This window comes from Gossypium arboreum, chromosome 13 (genome assembly GCF_025698485.1).
Source record: "Gossypium arboreum isolate Shixiya-1 chromosome 13, ASM2569848v2, whole genome shotgun sequence".
In the NCBI taxonomy this organism is placed as follows: Eukaryota; Viridiplantae; Streptophyta; class Magnoliopsida; order Malvales; family Malvaceae; genus Gossypium; species Gossypium arboreum.
In genome coordinates this window covers 3676934-3702553 of record NC_069082.1, presented here as the reverse complement: position 1 = coordinate 3702553, position 25620 = coordinate 3676934, and the positions used below count along the sequence as shown (strand labels likewise).

The following is a 25620-nucleotide window of genomic DNA, read 5'->3' as shown; positions in this document are numbered from 1 at the left end:
CATAAGAGCTACGGTGTGTTTGCAACACATGTAGGATCACAACCAATAGGGATGCTCCGAAGAGCTATTAACGGAAAGCTTGCAAGAACCATATAACGGTAAGCTCGAGAGGGTCATATATTGGGATGCTCATGAGAGCTATTAACGGGACACTCTTTCGAACTGTGGTGTGTCCGCAACACATGCATGACCACAACCAATTCGGGAACCCTGTATCCATCGAATCTCATTTATCCAAACAAAACTTAATATTTACCGAGCATTGTCGGATATATGAACAATTTCATATATGTGACATTTATAAATTCACATATACAACATTCAATTCAAACATATAAATATACACAATTTAGTTACACAAATTTACCTCGACAAGTGTTCGTGTATGGAATTTCTACTAATCCGATACTTTTTCTTTTCCACAATCTAACTCCGTATTTGATCTATCCGGATCTATATGAGTAAGTTTAAATTAATTTAATATAATTCATAATCAATTCAATTCAATTCACATCCTAGGAAAAATTACCATTTTGCCCTTATACTTTTAATTAATTACAATTTCATCCCTAGGCTCAGAAAATGAAATTTATGCAATTTAATCCTTATTCCAAGCCTAGCTGATTTTTACATATAACATTTGCAGGCCATCTAATTCATAAAATTTAGAATTTTTTCATGAATTTTACATCTTTTCAATTTAGTCCCTAAATCACTATTTCATCAAAATTTACTTTACAAAAGTTGTTTATCTATCAACAACCTTTCATTTTCTACCATAAAACTTCATAATTCATACATATTCATCCATGGAAAAACTCTAGTACTTTGATAACTTTACAAATTAATCCCCGAAATAGTTAGATTAAGCTATTATGATCTCGAAAACATGAAAATCATTAAAAACGAGACTTGAATACTCACCTAATTGAGCCAAAATAACTTGCTTGAACTCATCTCCAAAACTAGGGTTTCCATCTTTTTAATTTAGGAAAGATGATAATATGATGATATTTTTTTATTTTTTTATTTATCATCTTTATTTTTTTACTTTTCAATTTTATCCTTTTCTTTATTTAATTTTCCATGGATGAATCATCATACTTATCTACTAACTCCTCTTAATGGTCTATTTACCATATAAGGACCTCGAATTTTGAATTCCATAGCAATTTGATACTTATAGATACTAGAACTCAACTTTTGCATTTTATGCAATTTGGTCCTTTTATCAATTAATCATATAATCGGTAAAATTTTCTTAGCAAAATTTTTATACGATATTCCTATCATACGGTAGACCATAAAATAATATTAAAATAAATTTTCTTCCTAACTCAGATTTGTGGTCCTGAAACTACTGTTCCGATTTCACTGAAAACGGGTAGTTACAAGCTACATGGGCGAGGTAGATGAAGGTAGAAAAATGGGCGTATTGGAGGTATGGGTGGATTGTTAAGGGATTCAATGGAGTTTGGCAGAATCGTGGAATGATATTCTATTGGATCGTTAGAGTGATATTGTGACGACAGTCTATCAACTATAGCAATAAATAAAGTCCGCCAGAACAGTAAACATGATATCATATTGTGTAAGACCATAACTGAGCTATGACAACAAATGAAGTCTGCCAGGACGATGGACCAGGAAGCTGATAGGGCACAAAAAGGGAAATGACTATATGACTCGCGCGACAAGTAGAACAATAGGATGATCGTGGCGCATCTGAAAATGCGAGTAAATGGGATAGTAAGAGAATCCACCAAAATAAGAAGAGAAAAAAAAAGCAGATAGAAGTGTTTAAGAACGTGGATAAGCCTTTTATAATGGGATCTACCAAATGTCGACAGTGAGAGGAAGTAGTATAATTGGCCTTATCGCTACATATAGGGAAAGAAGAGGTATTTCTTATGGAGACACTCTTGAACAAGTATATGCTAGAGATGTTGTGAAATCATCTGCTAAGAATCACTTTAAGGTGATGGTCACGCAAACTATCTGATTGGTAAATTTTGCCAAAGATCTACAGAGAAAGAGGATGTTAGGTTAAAACTTTGTAGTGCAGAAAGTTCACGAGGACCATCAAATGAGGAAGTCCGCAGAGAACTACTTTAAGTGGAAAGTCTGTCGAAAACTAGCAGAAGAAATATAAGTCCAACAGGGATGACCATGTGGGACTACCAAAGGTGGAGACTACTAAGGGATACCTGAGTAGGCGTTAGTCCGTTAGGAATTATCTATTAAATCTAATAACTTAATATGTTAGACTAAGGTGAATAAATACTTTAGGGTTACAATCCGGGTATGAGTTTGCTAAGAAAAATAGAGGGTGTTGATTCAGTTGGCCAAGTATCATATTCAAGTTTGCGAAAGAAGAATTTAGAATGAGACCTTATTCAGGAAAGGGATCAAGCATATTTAGCCAAGTATTATTTTGCTTCTTGGTTGTTTTTTGTTTATTTTCATGATTTGTTCTTTGTCGTGTTCATTAGTTAATTAATTTAGTTAATTTTAGTTTTTAATAGAAAGATAGTAATTACTAGTACTTTTAGTCTTCTTGGAAATAATAATTTTACTCATTGTAATTATACTATTTATTGATAGGTGCACTTTCCTTAGTCAAATTTTTAGTTAGTTCACGACGCACCACTTGGTTCATATATTTCAACTGTGTCACCCAATTCAAATTCCCAAATTGGTTTCAAGAATGGTGAAACTAATACCGACCATCTTCTTTAGATATCCTACCAAAATAATTTTAAATTTTATGACACAAGTTTTTTGACAAGTTCCAGCCAAAACCAAACCAAAAACACATATACAAAATAATCCATTTTTTTTCAAAATTGTGTATTTCTTGGATTGCTTTCTGGAATTATGTTTATGAACAAGATCAATACATGAGAATCCCATTGTTAGTTCGAAATTTTAGAACGAAATGGTAGGACAAATTGAATGATGAAAAATATGATTCCAAATATTTGGATTTTTTTCAACAAAAACCCAAGATTATGCAAGTTCGCTGCCCCGGACCAAACCATTGCAAATTTTCTTCAAGCCAAATTGGTTGTCAACACATTGTTGGCTTAGGCCAAAACCAAAAAAGAATATAAAAAGCTTATGGTTGAAATACTTAGCTTAATGGATTTCGACGCAGAAATAAGAAATCTTCAACATCTTCAATCAAAATAGTGGATCTTGCAACTGACACTGCAACAGTGACAATCACGACAACCAGAAAAAAATAAAAAAAAAAAGTTTGCAACCTTCAAAGATTCCCTAAAAAAAAGACAGAGATGAATATAAGTGATTCTCTGCAAATAAAAGATAGAGATAAACATGAGTGGTTCTTTGCAAAAAAAAAAAAGACGAAGATGAACAGATGTGGTTCTCTGTAAAGAAAAGATAGAGATGAATAGTAAAGATTTTCTACAAAGAAAAAACGGCCTAAAAATTTTTGTAATTCAGAGAATATAATCTCTGCAGTTGTAATAATAGTCTTGAAAATAGTAATTGTATATGAAGAGAAAAATAATGTAAATGATTAGATTCTCCAAGAAAAACAATGTAAAGAGGTAAGAGCCTCTATAAAAGGCTTTTAAATTGGTAATGAAAGACATGACTCCAAAGACGACTCAAAATAGAACTCAAGATCATCGGAACTCCAAATACGACTCCAAAAATTTCAAAAAAATGTAGTTTTTGTTTACAAATTTAAATTTTCAAAAATTTAAATTTCAAAATTTTACTTCCATTCACTTCCATCTAATCTTCAGATCATTGGAACTCGTTTAGTATATATTAACAAGAAAGTCAAATATGGTGTTCAAATTGATTGAAACTGTCAAATATGCTTTAGTTCGACTTCATCTCAATCCTTCTTTTGACATCATTATCAGTCTAGGCAAAAAATTTAAAAAAATATAATGACTTATTTAGCTTTCCAACTTTAACAAAAAAGTTATTTTAACTTGTCATTTAATTTTTCGTTCTTTTAACCTTTAAACTTATATTATTTGTCAAATTACTCTAAAATGATAAAAAATCTAATATTTGTTAACTTTATTGATCTAGCATATACATGGATTGCCGCGTGGATGCCACGTTAACAATTAATTAATTTTTAAATATAAAAATTTAAAAATATAAAAAGTATTAAAAAGTATTTTAAAAAGTATAAAATTATAAAAATATTTTTAATTTTTAATAATTTAATTAATTGCTAATATAAAATACACGTGTACTTCCGCATAGGTGTCAACAAAATTAAATGATGTTAATTTAACTTTTTCATCTATTTTAGGATGATTTGATAAATAATAAAAGTTCAATGGCTAAAAGAAACAAAAAAATAATGAAAGGTTAAAATAATTTTTTTATAAAATTAGAGGGTAAAAAGTCATTATACTAAAAGAATAGATATAAAATAAAGAAAATTTTAATATTTTAGGCCTAAATCATGCTTTTAAAACTTTCTATAATTAAAATAAAATAAATAAAAATTCATTATTAATTAATAAGTTGAGTTTTCAAGTTTCGATCCCTAATTAACTTACCAAAAGCCTTTACCGTTTGTTAAAAGAAAGAAAAAAAGAATTATTCTTAGCTGAATGCAATTTTATTAAAGAAAGAATCGAATCTTATATTAAAATGGAATTTTGGTTCTTTTTATCGAATAATTGCGAATTGATGGCGTGAAATTCCTCAACAAATCGTCTTTTGGCGTCTCCTCTTCCCGCAACGATTAAGGTGGTTTTTTTTCTTTCAAATTTTAAGAAAATTTTATCTTTCAGTTTTGGTTTTCTGGGTTTTATGTTTATATGAATTTTCAAGCGGTTTTATTAGTAATTTGTCGAAAGAACTACTGTGATCGTTTCATTTATTTATTTTTTTCATTTTGTTTCATGGGTGTTCAAATGATTGTGGATAATTGTAGTTTACTTCCGTTTACCTGATTTTCTTCCCTTTCTTTTAATTAATTGAGAAATTCTTGTGAACTGTTGTTGAATTGTTGTAATTGGGAATTTGGGTTTTTCTTTTTTGGTGATTACTTAAGTAGGAAATTCATAATATTTTCTTTCGCTATTATTCTGATTTTGGTTAACATATAGGGAGAAAAATGTTATGCACTTGCCTGGGTTAGCACAACATTGAGTCTAATTGGCTTTTATATTGGCAAAATTAAGAAATTGGGTACCATTTTTTGTGGTCTCTGAGAGCTCTAAGAAGCTTAAGATGTTATTTGCTCATTCATTTTCACTGTTGTTGTACTTCAAATGACAATCTTTCCTTCTGGGGTTGCTTGATGCTAGTGGTACAATAGGTTGCAATTGCAAATGCATTGAGAGAGATTGAAATCAGACCGCTTTTATTGTGATAAATTAAGCTGAGAATTTTTTGCTGCCCTTAGTTATCTAATTTTAACTTGAGAATGATACTATTTCAATTCTCAGTTTTACGGAAAAAGAGGATCTCTTTTTGTTCATCTGCTTGCTTAGAAAACTTTCCAATTGCACATAATTCGAGTTCCTTTGCACCTTATATAATTCGTAAAGGGGATGGTATCTTTCCCTTCTTTTGAGCTTCCATTCTACAGATGAAGTTAAATTCTAATTCTTTTCAGTTTGGTGGTTCAGATTATTTTTGGACGATCTTCCTTCAAATAGATCGTTTTACCTCAGATACGAGATAGAGTGCTGGCAGTTTAGAGCAGGTTCATGTAGAAAATTGGATATTTTCAGTGTTGGTTAAAATCTCTAGCCATCAAAGCTTGGTTAGATTTGCCTGGCATTGATATATTAATATATTGCAAGCAGTAAGATATTAATGGGGGCATTGTTAAGCCTAAATAGTTCTAGGGCTGGAATGAGTGACCCCTTTGATTCACGTGATGAAACATGCAAGAGGCAGAAGTTGTCATCATGTCTTTGTGAGGAGAACCCTAGGTTGATTCCTAGCCTTCCTGATGAGATATCCTACCAGATTCTTGCCAGAATTCCAAGGATTAATTACTTAAATGTAAGGTTAGTGTCAAGGGCCTGGAAAGCTGCCATCACAAGTTCTGAACTTTTCAGTATAAGGAAAGAAATTGGAACAACAGAGGAATGGCTCTATTTGTTGACTAAGATTGCAGGTGACAAGCTTTTGTGGTATGGTTTGGACCCTTTGTCTAGAAGATGGCAGAGGTTGCCTCCAATGCCAATTGTTGCTTTTGAAGATGAATCCAAGAAAGGTCTAGCTAGCCTTCGGATGTGGAACGTAGTGGGATCGAGCATAAAAATTGCGGATGTCATAAGGGGTTGGCTTGGGAGGAAGGATGGCTTGGACAGGATGCGATTCTGTGGGTGCTCCATTGGTGCTGTTGATGGCTGCCTCTATGTGTTAGGAGGATTCTCTAAAGCTTCAGCTTTGAGGTGTGTTTGGCAGTATAATCCAGTTCTAAACTCGTGGAGTGAAGTAAGTCCAATGTTGACTGGTAGAGCCTACTGTAAGACTGGTATCTTAAATAATAAGCTTTATGTTGTTGGAGGCGTTACTAGTCGTGGTGGATTAACTCCAGTTCAGTCCGCCGAGGTATTTGATCCTCATACCAGTATATGGTCCCAAATACCGAGCATGCCATTTTCGAAAGCTCAGGTTCTACCTACTGCCTTTCTGGCTGATCTACTCAAACCCATCGCCACAGGTATGACATCATATAAGGGAAGGTTGTTTGTGCCTCAGAGTTTATATTGCTGGCCTTTTTTTGTCGATGTTGGAGGGGAAGTATATGATCCTGAACTAAATTCATGGGCTGAAATGCCAGTCGGCATGGGCGACGGTTGGCCTGCAAAACAGGCAGGAACAAAATTCAGTGTCATCTTGGGCGGTGAGTTGTATGCCCTTGATCCATCTAGTTCTCTTCAAAGTGCTACCATCAAGGTATATGATTACCAAGATGATGCTTGGAAAGTTGTTGTAGGAGAAGTCCCCATTCCAAACTTCACAGATTCGGAGACTCCATATTTGCTTGCCGGTTTACTCGGAAAGCTTCATGTAATTACTAAAGATTCCAATAACAATATCTCAGTCCTGCAAACTGATGTGCAAAACCATTTAACTTCACTACCATCAGCTTCGTCATCTTCACCAGATAACTCCTCCAGTCTGCATGCAGAGCCTGTGGAATCTGCTGCAGCATTCCAAATAAATCCTTGGAGGGTTATAGCGGCAAGGACGGCCGGATCTTCTGAACTAGTAAGTTGTCAAGTCCTTAATATCTAGTTCCATCATCAGCATACATAAGGATCTGATTTAGCATTAACTTTCTAAGTATTGGTTAACACAATACTCTATTGTATGTCTATTGCACTTCATTATTTTACCAGAAATATCGATATTATATCCTTGTATATAATGTAAAGAAATGAAATTCTCCAAATATACTTGTTTTTATAGACTTGTTGAATTGGCTAATTTTCTAACCTCAAGGAACAGTACTGTTATCTCGATATGAGCTGTGTTCTGAGAATTACATTTACCATGCTATCTACCTACTATTTTTTAATTTTAATTCTTGTTCTCCTTTATGCTTGGTTTTAAAGTGTATACTTTGCTGTTTAGAAACAGAGGAGATGTTGCTTTATTTTAGTATTCAAAAGCATAACAATGTCTGGTCTGGTCTGTATCTGTTTTTGGCTTTAGAAAAATTATTTTGATAAATTAAAAAAAATTTAAAAAGTGAACGTAAATTCAACAAAGGACATATTTAAATTTGACATGTAATTACGATGACTGTGTAATTACACTGGACTCTTGAATATCTATCATTATGCAAAACAGTAATTTAAATTTATATTAAATGTAATTACACCCAAAAAATCACTAATCCAATTACACTAAAGGAAAGACGCTGTCGTTTTAAGCAAATATAATTGCAGGAGCAGAAAACAACACAACAGATACAGCAACAACTCCCACAATAGCACCAACGGCACTATTACCTGCCAACACAAAGATTACATTTTAACAAAATATGCCGACGGTCAGATCTTCGGGATTTACTCCACTCCTCTTACTTAATTTTATTATTTTAAAATTTTAATTTAATTAAGAAATTATATTACCTTTAGAATAAACAAATCTAATGTTGTCAATGGCTGAATTAGAATTTTAAATATAAAAAGGGTAAATTATAAAATAGGTATTTTGTTTATTTCAGATTACATTTTAGTTACTTATATTTGAAATGTTACATTTTTGTCATTTACGTTATCATTTTGTTATGAAGTGGTCACTCTACCATTAAGTTCCGTTACCTTCCTAACGGCAGTTCTATGTGGCAGTCCAAATGAGTTTTAAATGCTAACTTGGATGTCTTACGTGACAATCCAAATTAAATTTATTTAATTTAAAATCTAATTTTATCTCAACAATTGGACATCCAAGTTGGCACATAAAACCCATTTGGACTGTGATATAGGACTGCCGTTATGGAAGTAATGGAGTTTAGCAGTAGGGTGACCACTTCGTAACAAAACGATAATATAAATAAATAAAACGTAACATTTCAAACATAAGTGACTAAAATGTAATCTAAGACAAACAAAAGTGACTATTTTTGTAGTTTACCCATATAAAAAGGTGGATTTAACTTTTGCTACTAAATCTCAAATTTAAGCCTTAAAGTTAGTCAAAAAATTACAAATGAACTTTAGATTTAATATACAATATGTTACATGAATTTTGATTCTATACAATTGTATACATGACAATTTGACGAGATTCAATTTTCACAAACCACTAACATTGTTATTTATGTATCACTAATTTATGTTTATATATGCAATATATAAACAATTATATTTATCCAATTGCGCAATCAAATCCATGTATTATATTATATATCATATAAAAGTTCATATATAAGAATAAAATGGAGACCAAACCTGATGAAGTTGAAGCTGTAGATGGCATAGGAGGTGGTGGTGGAGCAAAAGGAGGATAATTGAGTCGATTATTTCTGAAACTGTGAAAAAGAGGTGCAACAACAGGCACTGGAGGTTAGGGTCATGAGTTACGAGCAATGTAGTTAGTTTCATTTCGATTAGTGCGCACTATTCCAGTAGAAAAATAGAATCGCATCCATGAAAATTCTGGCTTATATGAATATCAGAAAAAATAATGTGATCATCACTGCAAGACTGACCATTTTAATTACGAGTAAGAGAGTGAGAGCAAAGCTGAGATAAGCATAAAAGAAAAACCTGATAGGCTGAAATAGTGAAAAGGAACCATTAACTGGAATATCTCCTTCTAGTTGATTGTTTGAAACATCCCTGCATCAGATGATTAAAATCAGTATTGTCTCAACTGAATTCGCTAATCAGATAAAAAAAATTGATTGGAGTATTGATCCAGGGAGTGACAAAAAATCGGTTGATTCACGGGCTGGTACAGAACCGAATTTTATAAATTTTAATTATTTTTTTTAATATTTTGCTTTGAATTGGTCAAACCAAAAATAATATCCAGATTTTTTTACCTAAATAATACAAAAAAGAAAATTATAAAAATGAGATATGTTGTAAATTATTTACAAGAATGATATGTTTTATACAATAAAATTAAGTGATGCCAATATATCGGGCGACACTAGCTCAAATAAAACCCATCATTACTCAATTATTTTAGTTGGAAAAAAGTATTTTTAAATAGTATCCCCAAAAATATACATATATTTTCTTTAAATACCATACAAATATAAAAGAAAGTTATCTTTTAAAATGATACCACCTCATACATTGACCGAATGTAATTAAAATTTTGTGCTTATCTGAAAGGGATATTCAGACCAAACCTCTTGAGTAGGAAAAAAGGTTTTTATTTGGGTTTATTTCTGCTTTCAGACCCTTTACTTAATTTTTGAAATTTACTTTTTTTATCTTTATTTTGAAAATTTTAATTTAAAATGTTGTATTTTAATATTCAAATATCTGATTCAAAATAAAAATCAATTGATTCATTTGGATTTCAATTTTAAATTAAATGAGTAAATAGATTTTTGAAAATAAAAGTAGAGGATTAGGAGTTAAATTAAAACTTTGAATTCCTATTTTCCTTTAGGCAATAATGATTTATTTAACCCTCTAATTTTATAAAGGAAAAATTTATTTTAGCCCTTCCAAAGTTGGAGGGCCAAATCACTATCATCTATTTTAGTTTTTATAGTTTAAAAATAATTTTTTATTTATTTTAAAATGATTTGACAAGAAACGCAAGTTTAAGAACTAAAAGGTGAAAAATTAAAAAGAACTAAAACATATATATATATATATATATATATATTTGTAACTTGAGGGCCAAATAAATCATTATACCTAAAGAAATACATTCAATGGTCTAATTCAACTCCCAATCCCTCTACTTTTAATTTCAAAATTCTATTTACTTCTGATTTAAAATTGAAATCCAAATGGATCAATTGATTTTAATTTTGAATGAAATATTTAAACATTAAAATGCAACTTTCTTAAATTAAACTTCTCAAAATAAAGGTAGAAAATATAAATTTTAGAAATTAAGAAAGTAGAGGAACTAAAAGCAGAAATAAACCTCAATAAAAACCCTTTCTCCAGTCAAACGTTTTGACTTTTGATGCAATGAATATATCAGGCGGCATCACTTTAAAAATATATTTTTTATTTATATAATATTTATTCAGTTTTTTAAAATATATATTTATATTTTTTGTGTTGCTTATAATGTGACAGTACCACTTAAAAGATAATTTTTTCTCGATTGGATAATAATAAAATTTTTTAAATGAGTGCCGCTTAATATATTAATCACACTTAATTTTATTATAAAAGTATATTATTTTCATAAATAATTTATAACTTGTCTTATTTATGTAATTAATTTTTATATTGTCGAAAGTAAAATACCCAAAAGTATTGATTAAAATATCCCATGATATATATATATATATGGGAGATAGCAACACTCAGAGCACTTGCAGTGTATCAATAGTAGTTAAGGCCATAGGAATTTGACCCGTCAAGGAGTTGTTGTTGAGACGCCTGTTCCACAAAAAGAAAGCATCAATTATATGGCACATTATGTATTCATACCAAAATTAAATATTTTTATTTTTATTTTTATTTTTAAATTCGAATCTTTAATTTTTTTAAATTAATATCTGAATTTAATTTTCATCATATCTTCTAAACCCATATTTTATATCTCGATTAAAATTATATAGACGTGAACCAATCAAATTATTATACAAAACAAATACATCAACAAATGATGTGACATATATGTAACATGTATAAACCTCATTGGTTCAAATTCATCCAATTTTTATAGATACATTGAACCATCTAAAAATTGGCAGAAATGAATGAGGTAATCTTCAATTAAACTGATTTTGACCGACACAAATTATTTTCTATTTTCATATAAACCTTCCATTTTCGATTAAACTAATTATAAAATTATTAAAATATTATTTCATATAAAATTAAGTTATACATTTATGAGAATTTTTATTATTTTATATATAATAAATCAATAAAAATTTGATTATAATAATATTTAAACTCAAAACACTACATATAATAAACAATTAATTTTATTATAATAATCAAAATATTAATTAATTTTTATATAAAATTTTTAAATTTAATATACATGTTGATATTATACTAGGCTAGCACAAGCAATAGCACCAACTCTTCTAAGACCCACCAACCAGTATAATTGGTAGTATATAATCGAAAATAAAATAAATTGTTAAGTAATAAAAACTAGAAGTAAAAGTAAAAATAGTGATCGAATTGATTAAAATTTAACAAGAATTCAAGTGATCGAGTTTACCTAATTTAAGGTTAGTTTAGCATTACTTTTTATAAGTACTTTTGGGTTAAAAAAACATTTTTGAGTAAAAACTAAAACTTTCTGCTTCTACTTTTGACAAAAAAATAAAATTTGCAAATTATTTTTTGTCTCTCAAAAACACTTTTAAAAAGTTTAAAATATATCATTTAGCAATACTTTTATCTCAAAAATGATTTTAAAAAGAAATGCTAGATGAACCTTAATGACAACAATACCATTTACCTATCCAGTTTTAGCTAGCAATATATCAATGCATAAAAAGGCTTATACATATACCAAAACAACCATTGCAACAAAGCAAAAGCACAATGAAACTAAATAAATTTGGTACATAAAAAAATGTGTCCTTACAGGAAACGCAGTTTTCTAAGGTTGCCCAGAGTAGCCGGAATGTGGCCGGTTAAAACATTCAAGTAAAGATCCAAGCTCACCAAGTTTGTCAAATTTCCAATTTCCTCTGGGATTTCCCCGGATATGTTATTGCTATAAAGCTCCCTGTCATATAAAATACATTTACTTACAGTATTAACTATCTTTGACTGAATTTGTAAAATCTTAATGAATATTGTTGGGGTCTTTAGAAAAAGATTTGTAAAGTGTTGTGTTTATTAACTTCCAACGGATGACACTTTGTAATTTTTTTCCTAAAAAGTCGATGTACGGTATAAATTAAAATCAGTGTACGGTGACAAATGCATTAAAAAAACCCAAAATTTCTTTTTTAATTATCTTTCATTGCACAGTAATTCTAAGGGATAAATCAATATTTAGTACTTAAACTTGAAAATTTTTCCACTTTGAACTCTAATTTTTTATTCAATTAATCTTAGGATTTGAGATTTTCTCAATTTAGTCTCTGAACATAGATTTCCTTAAACTGTAATGAATTGATACCTTGAAATTGTACCATAACATTACTTAAAATTCTTTTTAAAAATTTAAAATTTATTAATAATTTATAAGAAAATATTTGATACACTATTAATAGAATTTAGAAATTCTAGAAAAAAATTGGAGTGATAATAAGTGTATATAAAACATAGCAAAAAATTCAAAGGATAAAACAATGTGGGAGAATAGTAATCACCAGATCTAAAATTATAAACTTACAAGTACTGCAAATTGGAAAGCATCCCCAGGTCTGGAACCAATTTCCCAGATAGATTTGCATTCCCAGGATCACTAAATTAACAATAAATAAATAAAAAAGAAAACTAGAAATTAAGACATCAAACCAGAAAATGGAAACTGAAATAGCAAAAAAGACAAGTGAACTTACATTCTTGTCACACTATTTTCACTATTACAGGTAATATTGTACCATTGGCAAGGGTTGGTATCGGTTGGATCCCAATCTTGAAGCAGGTTATTAGGGTCAGTCAAATTGTTCTTCAATGCATTCAAAGCATCACCTGTTTATTACCATCACAAAACCAATCTATTATGGATGATTGCAATTCAGAGAATTTTTTTTTCTCTATTTGTGAAAATGGAGGATTTAAAAAAAAAAACATATATTTCACTACATCACTCAAAAATAAAAAACCTCACTAAATTCGTATAATGGAATAGACTAGGATTGGAAGTTCGATTTTTAGTTCAATTGGTTTGACTAATTTAATTGGCTGAAAGTAAATAAATTATTAAAATTTAAAAATCAAAAAGCATTAATGATTTATAAGAGTTAGTTTGTTGGTTCAATTAATTTTTCTATTTAATTTAATCTCTTTGTATTGATTCGATTAATTAATTTTTACTTTTCATCCAATCAATACCCTTATTAATTCTCAAATTTCATTTTATCTAAAATTTAATATCCTAAACCCAACTTAGAAAAAAAAAAAAAATCAAATTCTTAACCCGCTTCGAAATATTGAAATATATATATTAAATGAATTTTTACAAGATTAAATAAAAATATGATATAATATGAGATGAGCCGCAAATAAGAAAAAGGGTAAAGAACCTTCGGCATTGCCGGCAACTCGAAGAACCAAATGCAACGCCAAAATCAACCATAAACAAACAGAGATTAGCCGCTCCATCTTTTTTTCGTTTTGGTTGCTTTGATGTAAAGAGCCAAGTCTCCACAGCGTCGCCAATCCTTGGACTTTGATGGATCCAAAGTCACTCAAGTATTGGTCGTTGAGAGGAAAAAGAAAATAATGAACTTCCAAAACGCTATTCTCTGAACTAAAGCCTATATATATAAAGCTTGATTGAATATTCAAGAAAATTTGGCACTCATTTTTATGTTTGGCAAGCGGGAAAGAAGAGAGAAAAAAGGTGGAAAGTATTCGGAAGTGACCGGTGAGACTTGAGAAAGGTGATTTCGTTTCTCTTTTTGTTTTTTTAGTGAAATTCTTTTGGCCAAGTCAAAGTGGATCTTTTTTTGGACGTGAGGAAACCATACATAGGCAAGGAAAGCCCTCAGCAAATCTACAATCAGTACAAGACTACGTATACATATGGATAAGTCTGATATAAATCATACAGCAAGAACAAGCCCAAAATCCAAAGGTCAACAAACCAAATTTCAGGAAAGAGCATACTCATGAACCAAGCCCCCATTGACTATTCAAACCAAGTGTTATACAATTATAATAAAATATATAATAATTCAATTCAAAATTCTACCCAATTATCCGATCCGAAAGTAATTCCAAACACTCCATTTAGAGGAGCTTCTACCCTGTTTTCTGAAGAGAACACTATCCCCGCTATCTTGACTTCTGTTGATACGGTATCAACAGGAAGCAAAAGCGAATACCAACACCTATATACGCTGGTGGACTGCCATCAAGGTGGAGAAGTCGCCATGATGTGTAGAGCCCCATCATGCTCTTACCCCCATTGCAATGGACTTGCTTCAAGCTAGCATGTTCCACTAAACGAGGGCAGCTCAAGAAAACCACCACCGAAGGGTGGAGCCAAAAAAGAGAGACCTCCCACAAGGGAGGAGTCACATGAAAGGCCCAAGGCCAGCATTATTATTCTGCAAGAACTTGTTGGGAAGACAGGAGGAAACCGACAAGAGAAAGGTGGGCATGGAGGGGGAAAGATGAGAGGTGGGGAAAAGAGATGACAGGGTGGCTGTTTTTGGCAAGGTCAGCAACGGTCACCCAATCAGGGGCCTCGCCGGAAACAACCATGGGAGGCAGCAAGGAGGAAAAAAGGGAGAAAGAGGAGGGGGAGAGCTCGTGAGTGGGAAAAGAAAAGGCAGAAAGGAGAAGAGGAGAAGGAAACAGGGGTGACTGCCGCCTGCCATAATGTCGACGGTCGGTGGGCTGGAACAGGGAAGGAAGCAGAACAAAACCGGAGGGCTGGCGCAACAAAAGCTTACCACGAGATTACAAAATAAGAGAGAAAAGTACAAGGACCTGCAAAGGATTATTGAGATGCGAAAATGGAGAAAATATACTCAATAAGAGTCATTTTTACAGGTAAAATTGTTTTAGAGTGCTTCATTAATACTTTGAGGGAATAATAATTAATTACTGTTAATGTCCATCAATATTAATATAAGATTTGATGTTGTTTCAATTCTAATAGTAATTAGTAATAGATATTTAATTTATTTATATTTATTATGTTTATAAATAGAAGTTTTGGATAAGTTTAAGTAAATAATTGATTGATCAATAAAATATATTTTTCCTTATTCTCTCATTTTTTTATTATTTATTCTTTGTCTAATTTATTTTATAACAATTACAATATTATTATTATATTATTATAGTTTAAATTCTGTTATTTCTAACGATCCAATTTTCATAAGTGTTAAAGAATAATAAGTTTTGGAACGAAAATTTTAATTGAGCTATTCAAAAGTTAAATCGAGAAAATTATGAATTGAATACGGGATTGAGAAACATAATTAGTTAATAATTAAATCAATTAAGTTAGTATAAATAGTGCAAATATTAAATTGGATAGTGATTAAAATGAATACAAAATTGATTAGAAATTTTACAAGTCCTTAATAAGCTAATAACCAAGTACTTGGAAATAAATATTCCATAATTAATATTATGGTAGTGAAATTCCATGGCTTTCACCACTATTATTCATTAGTCGACATTACAAGACATGATTAGTGATAGATTAGTGATTCATTAATTTAATTAAATCACTAATCATACATATATATATATAACCTTTAGTGGGATAGAGAAAATAAACATTATTTTTATTCCCTTTCTCTCCAAACCGTAGCAAAATAAAGAAGAAAACTTCCATTTTGCATTCGGTCCAAATTAATGAAGATGAGAAAGGTTTCCTTTTATGTTCTTTTATAGGATTTTGATCATCTAAGTTTGATAATTCATGCAAATGTGTTCGATTTTTCATTGTTAAGTTTCAATCAAGTTGTCATTAATGACTATTAATGAAATTAAGCTCGGTAGAGATGGGTTTATGAATAAAGAGATTAGATTATGCTAATACTAAATTGGAAAGTAGAGAAAAGTGTTGGATTTTATTAAAATCCAATTAATCTCTATAGTTAATTTTATGATATTAGTGACTCAATTAAATAAATTGAAAGTTATTAGAAAATCATGTTATGGATTGAAAATTAGAGGTTCCTAATGAAGAAATATGAAATCGGTTTTAAATTTGATAAAGAGAATAGAGAATACAAGCATTTCAAATATTAGAGCTTATCAGGTCTAAAATAAATAATACGCATCCATATATAAATTGTGTTGATTTATGTTTCGAATTATGTGATTAATGAATTTTTGTATTCAAGTTTATTTTATAGCTAAAGATAGGGTAGAACTATCTTGGGACAAAGGGAAAATCAAAGTTGTTGATGGATAGTCGTTTTTGGTTTGTGCTATTATAGTTCACTTTCAATTATGCATTCGTAGATTAGCTAATCATTATTAACGAATATGAATACATGTCAAGGTAATGGTATCTTTCCTTTCAAACTCCAAATGATGAATTCAACATTGTGGTAGTTAAATCAAGTAATGAATAGTTGAAATCGTGCTTTATGTATATAAGTATTGAAATCTTGATACTATGATGATATGTGTTATAATGATAATTATGTTGTAAATGTCCCATGATGGTAAACGCAGTTTAAGTATAGTTAGTATGTCATACAGTTACTAATATCAATGATTTATTAGCTCTAATTTCCAGAGGTCATGAGTAATTCAATTTCTAGAGAGTCGTGGGTAGTCTTAATTTTTAGAGGGTTGTGGACATATATTGACATTTAAATTTAGTAGTCTCAACTTTTAGACGTTCATGGGCCTACTCGTTATATAGATCTAAATATTTGTTTTGATGTCTATCGTCGATTAAGAAATGACATGTTGAATATCGATACATTATGACATGAAATTATGAAAAATTGAATATGTATAAAAAGAGAGAATCAAAAAAGTTGGAGAAATATATGATTATAGACTTTTGATAAATAAGAAAAGAGTGAAAAGTAATAATTATTGTGCATTAATTTATTGAATTTAAATTATATTAACACTACTGATTATTTAACACTTAGCCACCGATTATGTTTGTTTACGTGCACAGGTTTTGAATGAGAGTTGCAGTAAATGAGAAGTCGTCAAGCATCCCGCTCAGCTTGAAAACAAGTTGTTGCCTATTTTGTGTGTGCGCATATATATATATATATGTTTGTTTGATATGACATTAGGTTGTTTGGTTTAGTGTTTAAGTTGGTATTTTGGTACCCTTGGTGTTTGGCCTATAATAATTTTATCCTTGAATTAGTATTTATACATTTTGGTTTATAAAAGCTTGAATGAGTTAACTAGGAGGATAAGCCTTGATGTATTGGTTGCTATGAGTTGATGGCGTTTGGTGAGGTTTGCATGAGATGAATTTACGAAATTACATTGGTGAAATGTTTGGGCAAGTTTTAGTTACAATTAGGAGTGGTTTGTATGGTTGAAAATGTGTATTTTAGGTCGATTTTCTATTCAGTCTCGAAATAGGAAGAACATGAACATGTCTCAAGATCATTAGAACAAAATTTATCTTATTGTTATTGAGACAATCCCATTTAGGTCTTGAGACAAGGTGGCCATCGCATAACAATAAAATCCCTGGAAATGTTTTATGGAATATTAGCTAGAAACATCGCATTATCCTATTTACTATAATCACGGTTTCCATGGAAAATTTCATCTGCAAATAAACAAATAGCCATCAGCCATGTCATAAGCATTTGGATATGTATTCGATACAGGTATATTTAACTTTTTCTAAGTTTTTCATACGGCATATCCAAATATTTAACATCAGCCACTAGTGTCATTTTACAGGAAAAGAAATGACACTTTTGAAAATGAGTTATAGTCAGGAAAGCAGGAGAATGATAGAAAGGATGCATAAAAGTTTAATGTAATAAACAATATAGCAGTTTATACTAACGTACGTGGATGCTTCTTTGATCGCCCTTCTTAGTTCTTATGCTGTTCTTTTCCTATAGAACCTACTGTTTTCACCACTGTTGTTGGCATTGGTATAACCCTATAAAAGTTACAGTAACAAGCAAGTGAGAAGTGGTTCATCTGAAGTACAAAACCAGCTCGGCCAAAAGACTTAATATTTGTAGAAGTGGTCATCTAGGACCAGATAAGTCATCTGGAAGGATGCGAGAAGTGGAGTCTGGGATAAACCATTTCACATTGGGGTGGTGCGTATTGTTAAACTCTTGATGGAACATTTTCCTTTTCTGCCAATCTTCCCATCTTTCAGCCAAGCCATCACCCTCCACCATTCTCACCACTTCACCCATCTTAGGCCTTCCCATTGGGGTGCTTTGAGTGCATAAAAGAGCCACCTGCATTAGCTGTTCCACTTCTTCCTCTATGTAATTACCCTGAAGATCAGAGTCGACCAGCATTTCCAACTTCTTTTCTTTCAGTAGCCCTTCTACCTGAAATGTAAGCATTGCTACCAAGTTGAAGCTAAAATGTGAAACCAAAAAACCACTCATAACAGTTTCCAAGCTGTACTTGAACTTAATGTAATTGCAACTGACAAAAATTGATGTCATTTGTTACATTCTCAAAATTAATGGACCTTCTTAAACTTGTGAATTTCTGCAATAGTGTTCCTAGCGTCTTGCTTTTGGCCAACAAAGTGAAGCAAGAATATGATGATTTCAACACTAGACAAGAATCATAAAGTTGAAATTTTGGAATGTATCACCATTGAGATTATGCATGATAGGAAGACAGTACATACCCAATCAAGCAACATGAGATCATCATCATTTGCAAACCGAGCAATATCAACAGCCTTTTGTCCTGTAATGAGTTCCAGAAGCATAATACCATACCCAAAAACATCAGTTTTCTCTGATGCCCTTCCACTTGACAGGTATTCAGGGGCTATATGACCAATTGTGCCACGAACAGCAGTTATGACATGAGTATCTTTGTAGTCCATCAGTTTGGCCAGCCCAAAGCCTCCAACAACTGCGTCAAAATTCTCATCCAACAATATATCTGCAGCCTTCAAGTCACGGTGTATAATCTTGGGGTTACAATGATCGTGCAAATATTCAAGCCCCCTCGCAGCCCCTAGTGCAATCCGTTTTCTTACACCCCAATCAAGTGGTTCTTGAGACTCTGGACGCTCTAGAGATTAGAGAATGTAAAAATCAAATCAATAAATGATTCACTGTAAGAAGAAGAGCTCACTAAGTACTTGGATTTAAAGGACAATCCTCATTTGCCAAACATATATAAAACATGTCTAAATAGATAAGCAAAGACCGAACAGCCAGTACCTCTTAAACAGGATCTAACACTACCATTAAGCATAAAGGGATAGACAAGCAGCCGTTCTGTAGGGGTCAAGCAAAAGCCACGTAGACGTAGTAGATTCCGATGCACAGCCATACTTACCATTTCGACCTCTGTTTGGAACTGCTGCAATCCACCTTGAGTACGCCTCTGTTTCAGTCTTTTTATTGCCACAACAGAACCATCATCTAAGCGACCTTTATAAACTCTACCAGAACCACCACTACCCACCACATTTTTCTCACTAAAAAAATCTGTTGCCTTTTGTAGTTCACGTAAAGAAAACCATTTAAGTTGTCCCAAGTGAAATTCTGGGCGCTTAGCTACAAAGAATATTAGATGAAGTGAATATATGCGTTCAATGGGATACTATCAACTAAAACTTTCTTTTAGAAAAAGAAAAATTAATTAAATCCCTAGAACCAATTTGCACCACATTGAGCATTTCTCAACCCCTTCCATTAATGGACTATTTGACCATTAACCCTTTAGCCTTAAAAAAAAACTAACCAGGTCGGTTAATGGAAAGATGCTGCCGTTTCCTATTACGCCACAAAACATATATAATCACAGGAGCACAAACCGAGAAGACAGCTATAGGAACAACTCCAACAATAACAGCAACAGCACCGCCACCGCCACCGCCACCGCCACTGACAGCTGTAAACTACAAAGTTCTATAAATATAAATATTCAGGTGAAAAACACTTATCCACTGAAGTTTGGTGTAAAATGCATATATTCCTTTGAGATTTTATGTATACTTGCCCTTGTAATTTGAAAAATCCCACTTAGGCACTTACTTCTCAATTTTGAAGAAAATCACATATCCTAAAACATCTATTTACTAAGTCAATTTTAAAAGCACCTTCAAATTTTTTTAAAAAAAATCATTTTAATCATTCATTTAATTTTTCTATCTTTTTTAGTCGTTAAACTTACTTTTTTATCAAATCATCCTAAAGCGGATGAAAAAGTTAATATTTTTAACTTTATTGGAGTAGCATATACGTGGATTATCATGTGGTTGACACATCAATATTTAATTAATTTTTAAAATTTTAAGAATTTAAAAATTTATAATTTTTAAAAATTAAAAATTAAAATCATTAAAATTATTAAAACTATAAAATTTTAATATTATTTAAAATTTAAAAACTAATTAAATTTTGACATGTCATCCATGTATATGCCACTTTAGTAAAATTAACAACTGTGAACTTTTTCATCAATTTTGAGTGATTTGACAAAAAAAAAGTCCAAATGTTAAAAAGAAAGAAAAAATATTAAATGAAAGGTTAAAATGACTTTTTTATAAAGTTGAAGGTTAAAAAACGTGTTAATTTTAAATAAAAGAATCATTATACCCTTGTTATTATTCATCATGCAATTTCTATTCATTTCCTACATTTTAGTTAAAATCTTGATTACTTTAATTTTTAAATAATATAAAATTAAATTTTGATTTAATTATATTTTACTTAGATTAAAATTTAGTATTTTTAAACTTGCATTCGAACTGATATTAACGTTGACATGAATTAATTAAATTATCTTAAATAAAAATAATTTAATATATAGTTAAATTGAAATTAAGTTAAAATATTTAAAATGCATTTGCATAAAAAATTATTTAAAAAAAAGTAAAGGAGAAGAATCCACTTACATTAGTGTAAAACTAAATCAGTTTTATATTCTTCCATAACTTTTATATGATTAATATTTTAACAATCCAACCATTAAATTTATCAAGGCATTTGCACTTGTTATGTATGTAAATTTTTATTAATTTAATATCTCTATCATATCGGTCTAAAATATTTTCTATATCAATATATTTAGCATTTGATAGTATTTTACATAAATCAAATAGTTAAAAAATTTAATTTACGTCAAACTTGACATGCATGATCTACATGAATAAAGCGTCAAAATATAATGGCTAGATTGTTAAAATATTAATCCTATAAAAGTTTTGGAAGATGTAAAACCACTTTAGTTTTGCACTAATGTAAGTGTATCCTCCCAAAAACTAAAAGAATAGACAGAAAAAAATCCAATTATTATTCATGACAATTTATTTAAAAATAAATTAAATATATTAATTAAAAGTAATTATCTTTATATGCTTATATTAGAATATCATATAATTTATAATTCAATTTAATAATAACTAAATAATTCTATAACCAAGCATATTTTCATTATTTTAAAATAAAAATATTGAATGAAAAAATGAAGATAAAAAGGATGACAAGTAAATTAAGAAAACAGTTGCAAATACAAACAAAATTGCAAGGAATATCTCAAGAAAAAAAGAATAAATATTAACAATAAAAAAGAAATAAACCCCAAACTTAGGCACAGTTTAGTATTATTAGCAGTGATGATAAGAACAGAATCGAGACCAACCTGATGAAGTTGGAGCTGTTGGTGAAACAGGAAGCAATGGGGTAGGAGGAATATAATTGAGTAGATTATTAACAAAACTGTGGAAAAGAGGTGCACCAACTTAAGAGACTCCTACACTAAGAGTCTTGTATTAATTTAAAAAATGGGAGTAAGAAAAACCTGATAGGAGTAAACACTGAAAAGGAACCATTATTTGGGACGTTTCCTTCTAGCCGATTGTTTGAAAGATCCCTGCATCAGATGATACAATATCCCATGCCATTATGTATTGTTCCTGAAGCTAAGCTAAAACAGCTAATATGAAAAATATTATATACATGAGATAGCAACACTCACAGCACTTGCAGTGTAGCAATAGTAGTTAAGGCCATAGGAATTTGACCTGTCAACGAGTTGTTGTTGAGACGCCTGCTCCACAAAATTAAAGCATCAATTATATTGCACATTGATAAGATGACTAGTTATGTATTCATACAAAAATAAGCTTAATCGGTAAATAAATAGAGCACAGATTGAACCATATAAGAGTTGCAGTGATGAACGAGGTAATCTCCGATTCAACTGTTCACCTACTCAAAGTACAATTCTTTATATAGCAACAGGCTAGATAAGTCCAACCCCTAGATCCTATTCTAATTTTTCATTCTTGCTAATAATGGTTGACATAGGTCTTACAATCACGCTTGTATTCTATCACAATCCCACCAACTCAATTCTTCATATCCTTATCAAGGCCACTCACTATTCACAAATTGAAAGGAACTCCACGTGAAAAGCAGTGTGATTGTAAGACCCATCCCAGTTCAGCTAGCAATATATCAATGCATGAAAGTCTTCCAAATATACCAAAACAAACATGACAACAGAGCAAAAGCACAATGGAACTAAGTATATTAGCCACACAAAAAAAAATGAAGAAAAGAAAGTGTTCTTACAGAAAACGCAGTTTTGCAAGCTTGCCCAGAGTGGTTGGAATGTGTCCGGTTAAAGCATTGAGGCTAAGATTCAAGCACACCAAGTTGGTCAAATTTCCAAGTTCCTCCGGGATTACCCCGGATATGTTATTACCAACCAGCGCCCTGTCATAAAAAAGGAAAAATTTAACTCAGTTTACTAAGCATCTTTGACTGAATCTGCAAAAAAGTTTACTAAGCATCTTTGACTGAATCTGCAAAAACCCAATGGATATACAACCATCTTCAAGGGTAAGATGGCATTACAAAGAAAACCCGGTGCGAAGTGACAGAAGCACAGAAGACCCAGGTTTTCTGTTTCTCCTCCATATGTTTATCTTTTACTGCACAGTGCACAATAACAATGTGTGGGCAAACAGTAATTACCAGATCTAAAATTATCAACTTACAAGTACTGCAAATTCGTAAGAAGACCCAGGTCTGGAACCAATTTACCAGATAGATTTGCATTCCCAACTTCACTAAATTAACAATAAAAAGAAATTATCACATCAAACTAGAAAATGGCAACTGAAATAGCAAAAAGATAATATATAAGTAAACTTACACTCTTGTCACACTATATTCATTATTACATGTAACATTGAACCATCGGCAAGGGTTGTCAAGGGTTGGATCCCAACTTCGAAGGACGTTATTAGGGTCAGCCAAATTGTTCTTCAATGCATGCAAAGCGTCGCCTGTTTAATACCACAAGAGAACAAATTATTATGGATAATTGCAAAACATCAGTCTCAGCAGTCACGAACCTGCATACATATCTTCAAAGTGCAAAGAACTTCAAAAGCTTGAATAATTGATGTCACTTCTTGCAAACAAGAGAATTGTGTTTCTCAAGGATGGTAATAGGGTGGGACAGCTTTTTGCTCGCCTCAAGCTGACCTGATTTTTATACCTCTTATCATGGTCCAGTCATTAACTAGATAAAAAAAAAGACTATAATATCCAATGTTTTTAAATTTTGGTCGGTATCGGCAGATCATCGATTTCTAATCTAACCCCTTGTTTGGATTGATATACCCATTAATTTTGAAACCAATCAAATCAGCCGACGGATCTAATTCGAATAACATTCGTCGTACCATAACTTATCAACAGGCTTCCGACTTTGACGAAAGAAAAAAGAAAAACCATTAATAATTTTTATGTGGTAGAGTAAAAGAGTTTTTGAATCTAAAATATGATAGAACAAAAATCATTTTTTTCAACTCCAAATCGAGAATTAAATGTAAATGGCATCTAAAATTTTCCCAAAAATTAATCAATACGAGTAACCCAATCCAATAACTAATAAATTATTCTATTTTCTGGTTGTTAATTCGAATTCTATAAGTTTAGTTAAATAATAATAATTCAATTTTAAAAAGTGAAATAAAAAAAGGATAAAGAACCTTCTGCATTGCCGGCAACTCCAAGAACCAAATGCAACGCCAAAATTAACCATAAACAAACAGGGATGACCCGCTCCATCTTTTTTTCCTTTTGGTTGCTTTGATGTAAAGAGCCAAGTCTCCACAGCGTCGCCAATCCTTCGACTTTGATGGATCCAAAGTCACTCAAGTATTGGTCGTTGAGAGGAAAACGAAAATATTGAACTTCCAAAACACTATTCTCTGTACTAAAGCTTGTATATATATAAAGCTTGATTGAATATTCAAGAAAATTTAGCGAACATTTTTATGTTTGGCAAGCGGGAAAGAAGATAGAAAAAAGGTGGAAAGTATTCGGTATTGACCAGTGAGACTTGAGAAAGGTGATTTCGTTTCTCTTTTTGTTTTTTTTTAGTGAAATTTTTTCAGCCAAGTCAAAGTGGATCTTTTTCTGGACGCGGGAAAACCATGCATAGGAAGGGAAAGCCCTCAGCAAATCTACAATCTGTACAAGACTACATATACATACGGACAAAGCACAAGACTACATATACATACAGACAAAGACTGATAATAGAACAAGTCAAGACCAAAGGTCAACAAATCAAATTCTAGAAAAGAGCATATTCATGAACCAGGTAGTCATTGCCTATTTAAAGGAAGCAAAGGTTTGGCGTTCAGCCATCAGAGTGAAGAAGTCGCCATGATATGTAGAGCCTCATCATGCCCGGCTTTTTTATAAAAATAACTCAAAAAAATTAATTAATTACATAAATGATTTATGTTTTTAATTAAACACGTAAATAACTTAAAATCTACAATAAAAGTTGATGGAGCTAAAGAGTTTAGCGCTATCAACATGCCACATCAACAATAAAAAAAAAATTTAATTTTTTGATAGAGCCATATAGAATGGTGCTACTTGTATAAATATCAGAAAAATACTATAATTTTTAAAAATATGAAAGACTTTTAAAAAAAAATTCATTTTTTTTTGGAGCAAATTAATTTGGCACCACCAAATTCTCCTCACACCCAACTTGTTACTTTCTTTGGCTTTTTTTTTTGTTTACTTTTTTAACTTTTCCTATTCTTTTATTTTTTATTTTTTAAATTTTATCTTTATCCTTATTTATTTTATTTATTATTAATTTTAAAAACTTGAAATGTATATTTGAAATGTTTTAT

General features: G+C 31.0%; 3 protein-coding genes across 3 annotated transcripts; 1 reads left to right on the top strand and 2 right to left on the bottom strand.

Moving 5' to 3' along the window:
* The first annotated feature begins 4519 nt into the window (after positions 1 to 4519).
* Positions 4520 to 7469, top strand: LOC108462839 (F-box/kelch-repeat protein At1g22040-like). Its single transcript, XM_017762745.2, has 2 exons — positions 4520 to 4749; positions 5637 to 7469. Exon 2 carries the CDS (start codon positions 5827 to 5829, stop codon positions 7261 to 7263), a length of 1437 nt encoding a protein of 478 aa, XP_017618234.1. The 5' UTR covers positions 4520 to 4749; positions 5637 to 5826; the 3' UTR covers positions 7264 to 7469.
* A 275-nt stretch (positions 7470 to 7744) lies between these two features.
* Positions 7745 to 14271, bottom strand: LOC108462379 (BRASSINOSTEROID INSENSITIVE 1-associated receptor kinase 1-like). Its single transcript, XM_053024077.1, has 8 exons — positions 13847 to 14271; positions 13160 to 13292; positions 12991 to 13062; positions 12232 to 12375; positions 10998 to 11060; positions 9246 to 9317; positions 8928 to 9007; positions 7745 to 7982 (listed from the first exon to the last, which is right to left on the bottom strand). The coding sequence occupies exons 1-8, from the start codon at positions 13923 to 13925 to the stop codon at positions 7900 to 7902; spliced, it is 726 nt and encodes a 241-aa protein (XP_052880037.1). The 5' UTR covers positions 13926 to 14271; the 3' UTR covers positions 7745 to 7899.
* Positions 14272 to 18110: 3839 nt separating this feature from the next.
* On the bottom strand, positions 18111 to 24894 carry LOC108462833 (BRASSINOSTEROID INSENSITIVE 1-associated receptor kinase 1-like). Its single transcript, XM_053024080.1, has 12 exons — positions 24454 to 24894; positions 23610 to 23742; positions 23452 to 23523; positions 23024 to 23167; positions 22425 to 22496; positions 22248 to 22319; positions 22089 to 22165; positions 21965 to 21981; positions 20187 to 20343; positions 19661 to 19999; positions 19114 to 19508; positions 18111 to 18802 (listed from the first exon to the last, which is right to left on the bottom strand). Exons 1-12 carry the CDS (start codon positions 24530 to 24532, stop codon positions 18485 to 18487), a joined length of 1875 nt encoding a protein of 624 aa, XP_052880040.1. The 5' UTR covers positions 24533 to 24894; the 3' UTR covers positions 18111 to 18484.
* Between the last annotated feature and the right edge of the window lie 726 nt (positions 24895 to 25620).

Coding starts and splice junctions, on each gene's coding strand:
- LOC108462379 (XM_053024077.1), bottom strand. CDS start 13,925: ATGGAGCGGCTAATCTCTGTTTGTTTATGGTTGATTTTGGCGTTGCAT. Junction 13,063..13,159: donor GAAAATAGTGTGACAAGAAT/GTAAGTTCACTT, acceptor TTGTTAATTTAG/TGATCCTGGGAATGCAAATC. Junction 12,376..12,990: donor CTTTCCAATTTGCAGTACTT/GTAAGTTTATAA, acceptor TTTATATGACAG/GGAGCTTTATAGCAATAACA.
- LOC108462833 (XM_053024080.1), bottom strand. CDS start 24,532: ATGGAGCGGGTCATCCCTGTTTGTTTATGGTTAATTTTGGCGTTGCAT. Junction 23,743..24,453: donor AGTTGCCGGCAATGCAGAAG/GTTCTTTATCCT, acceptor GGTATTAAACAG/GCGACGCTTTGCATGCATTG. Junction 20,000..20,186: donor TCTTTCCATTAACCGACCTG/GTTAGTTTTTTT, acceptor TATTCTTTGTAG/CTAAGCGCCCAGAATTTCAC.
- LOC108462839 (XM_017762745.2), top strand. CDS start 5,827: ATGGGGGCATTGTTAAGCCTAAATAGTTCTAGGGCTGGAATGAGTGAC.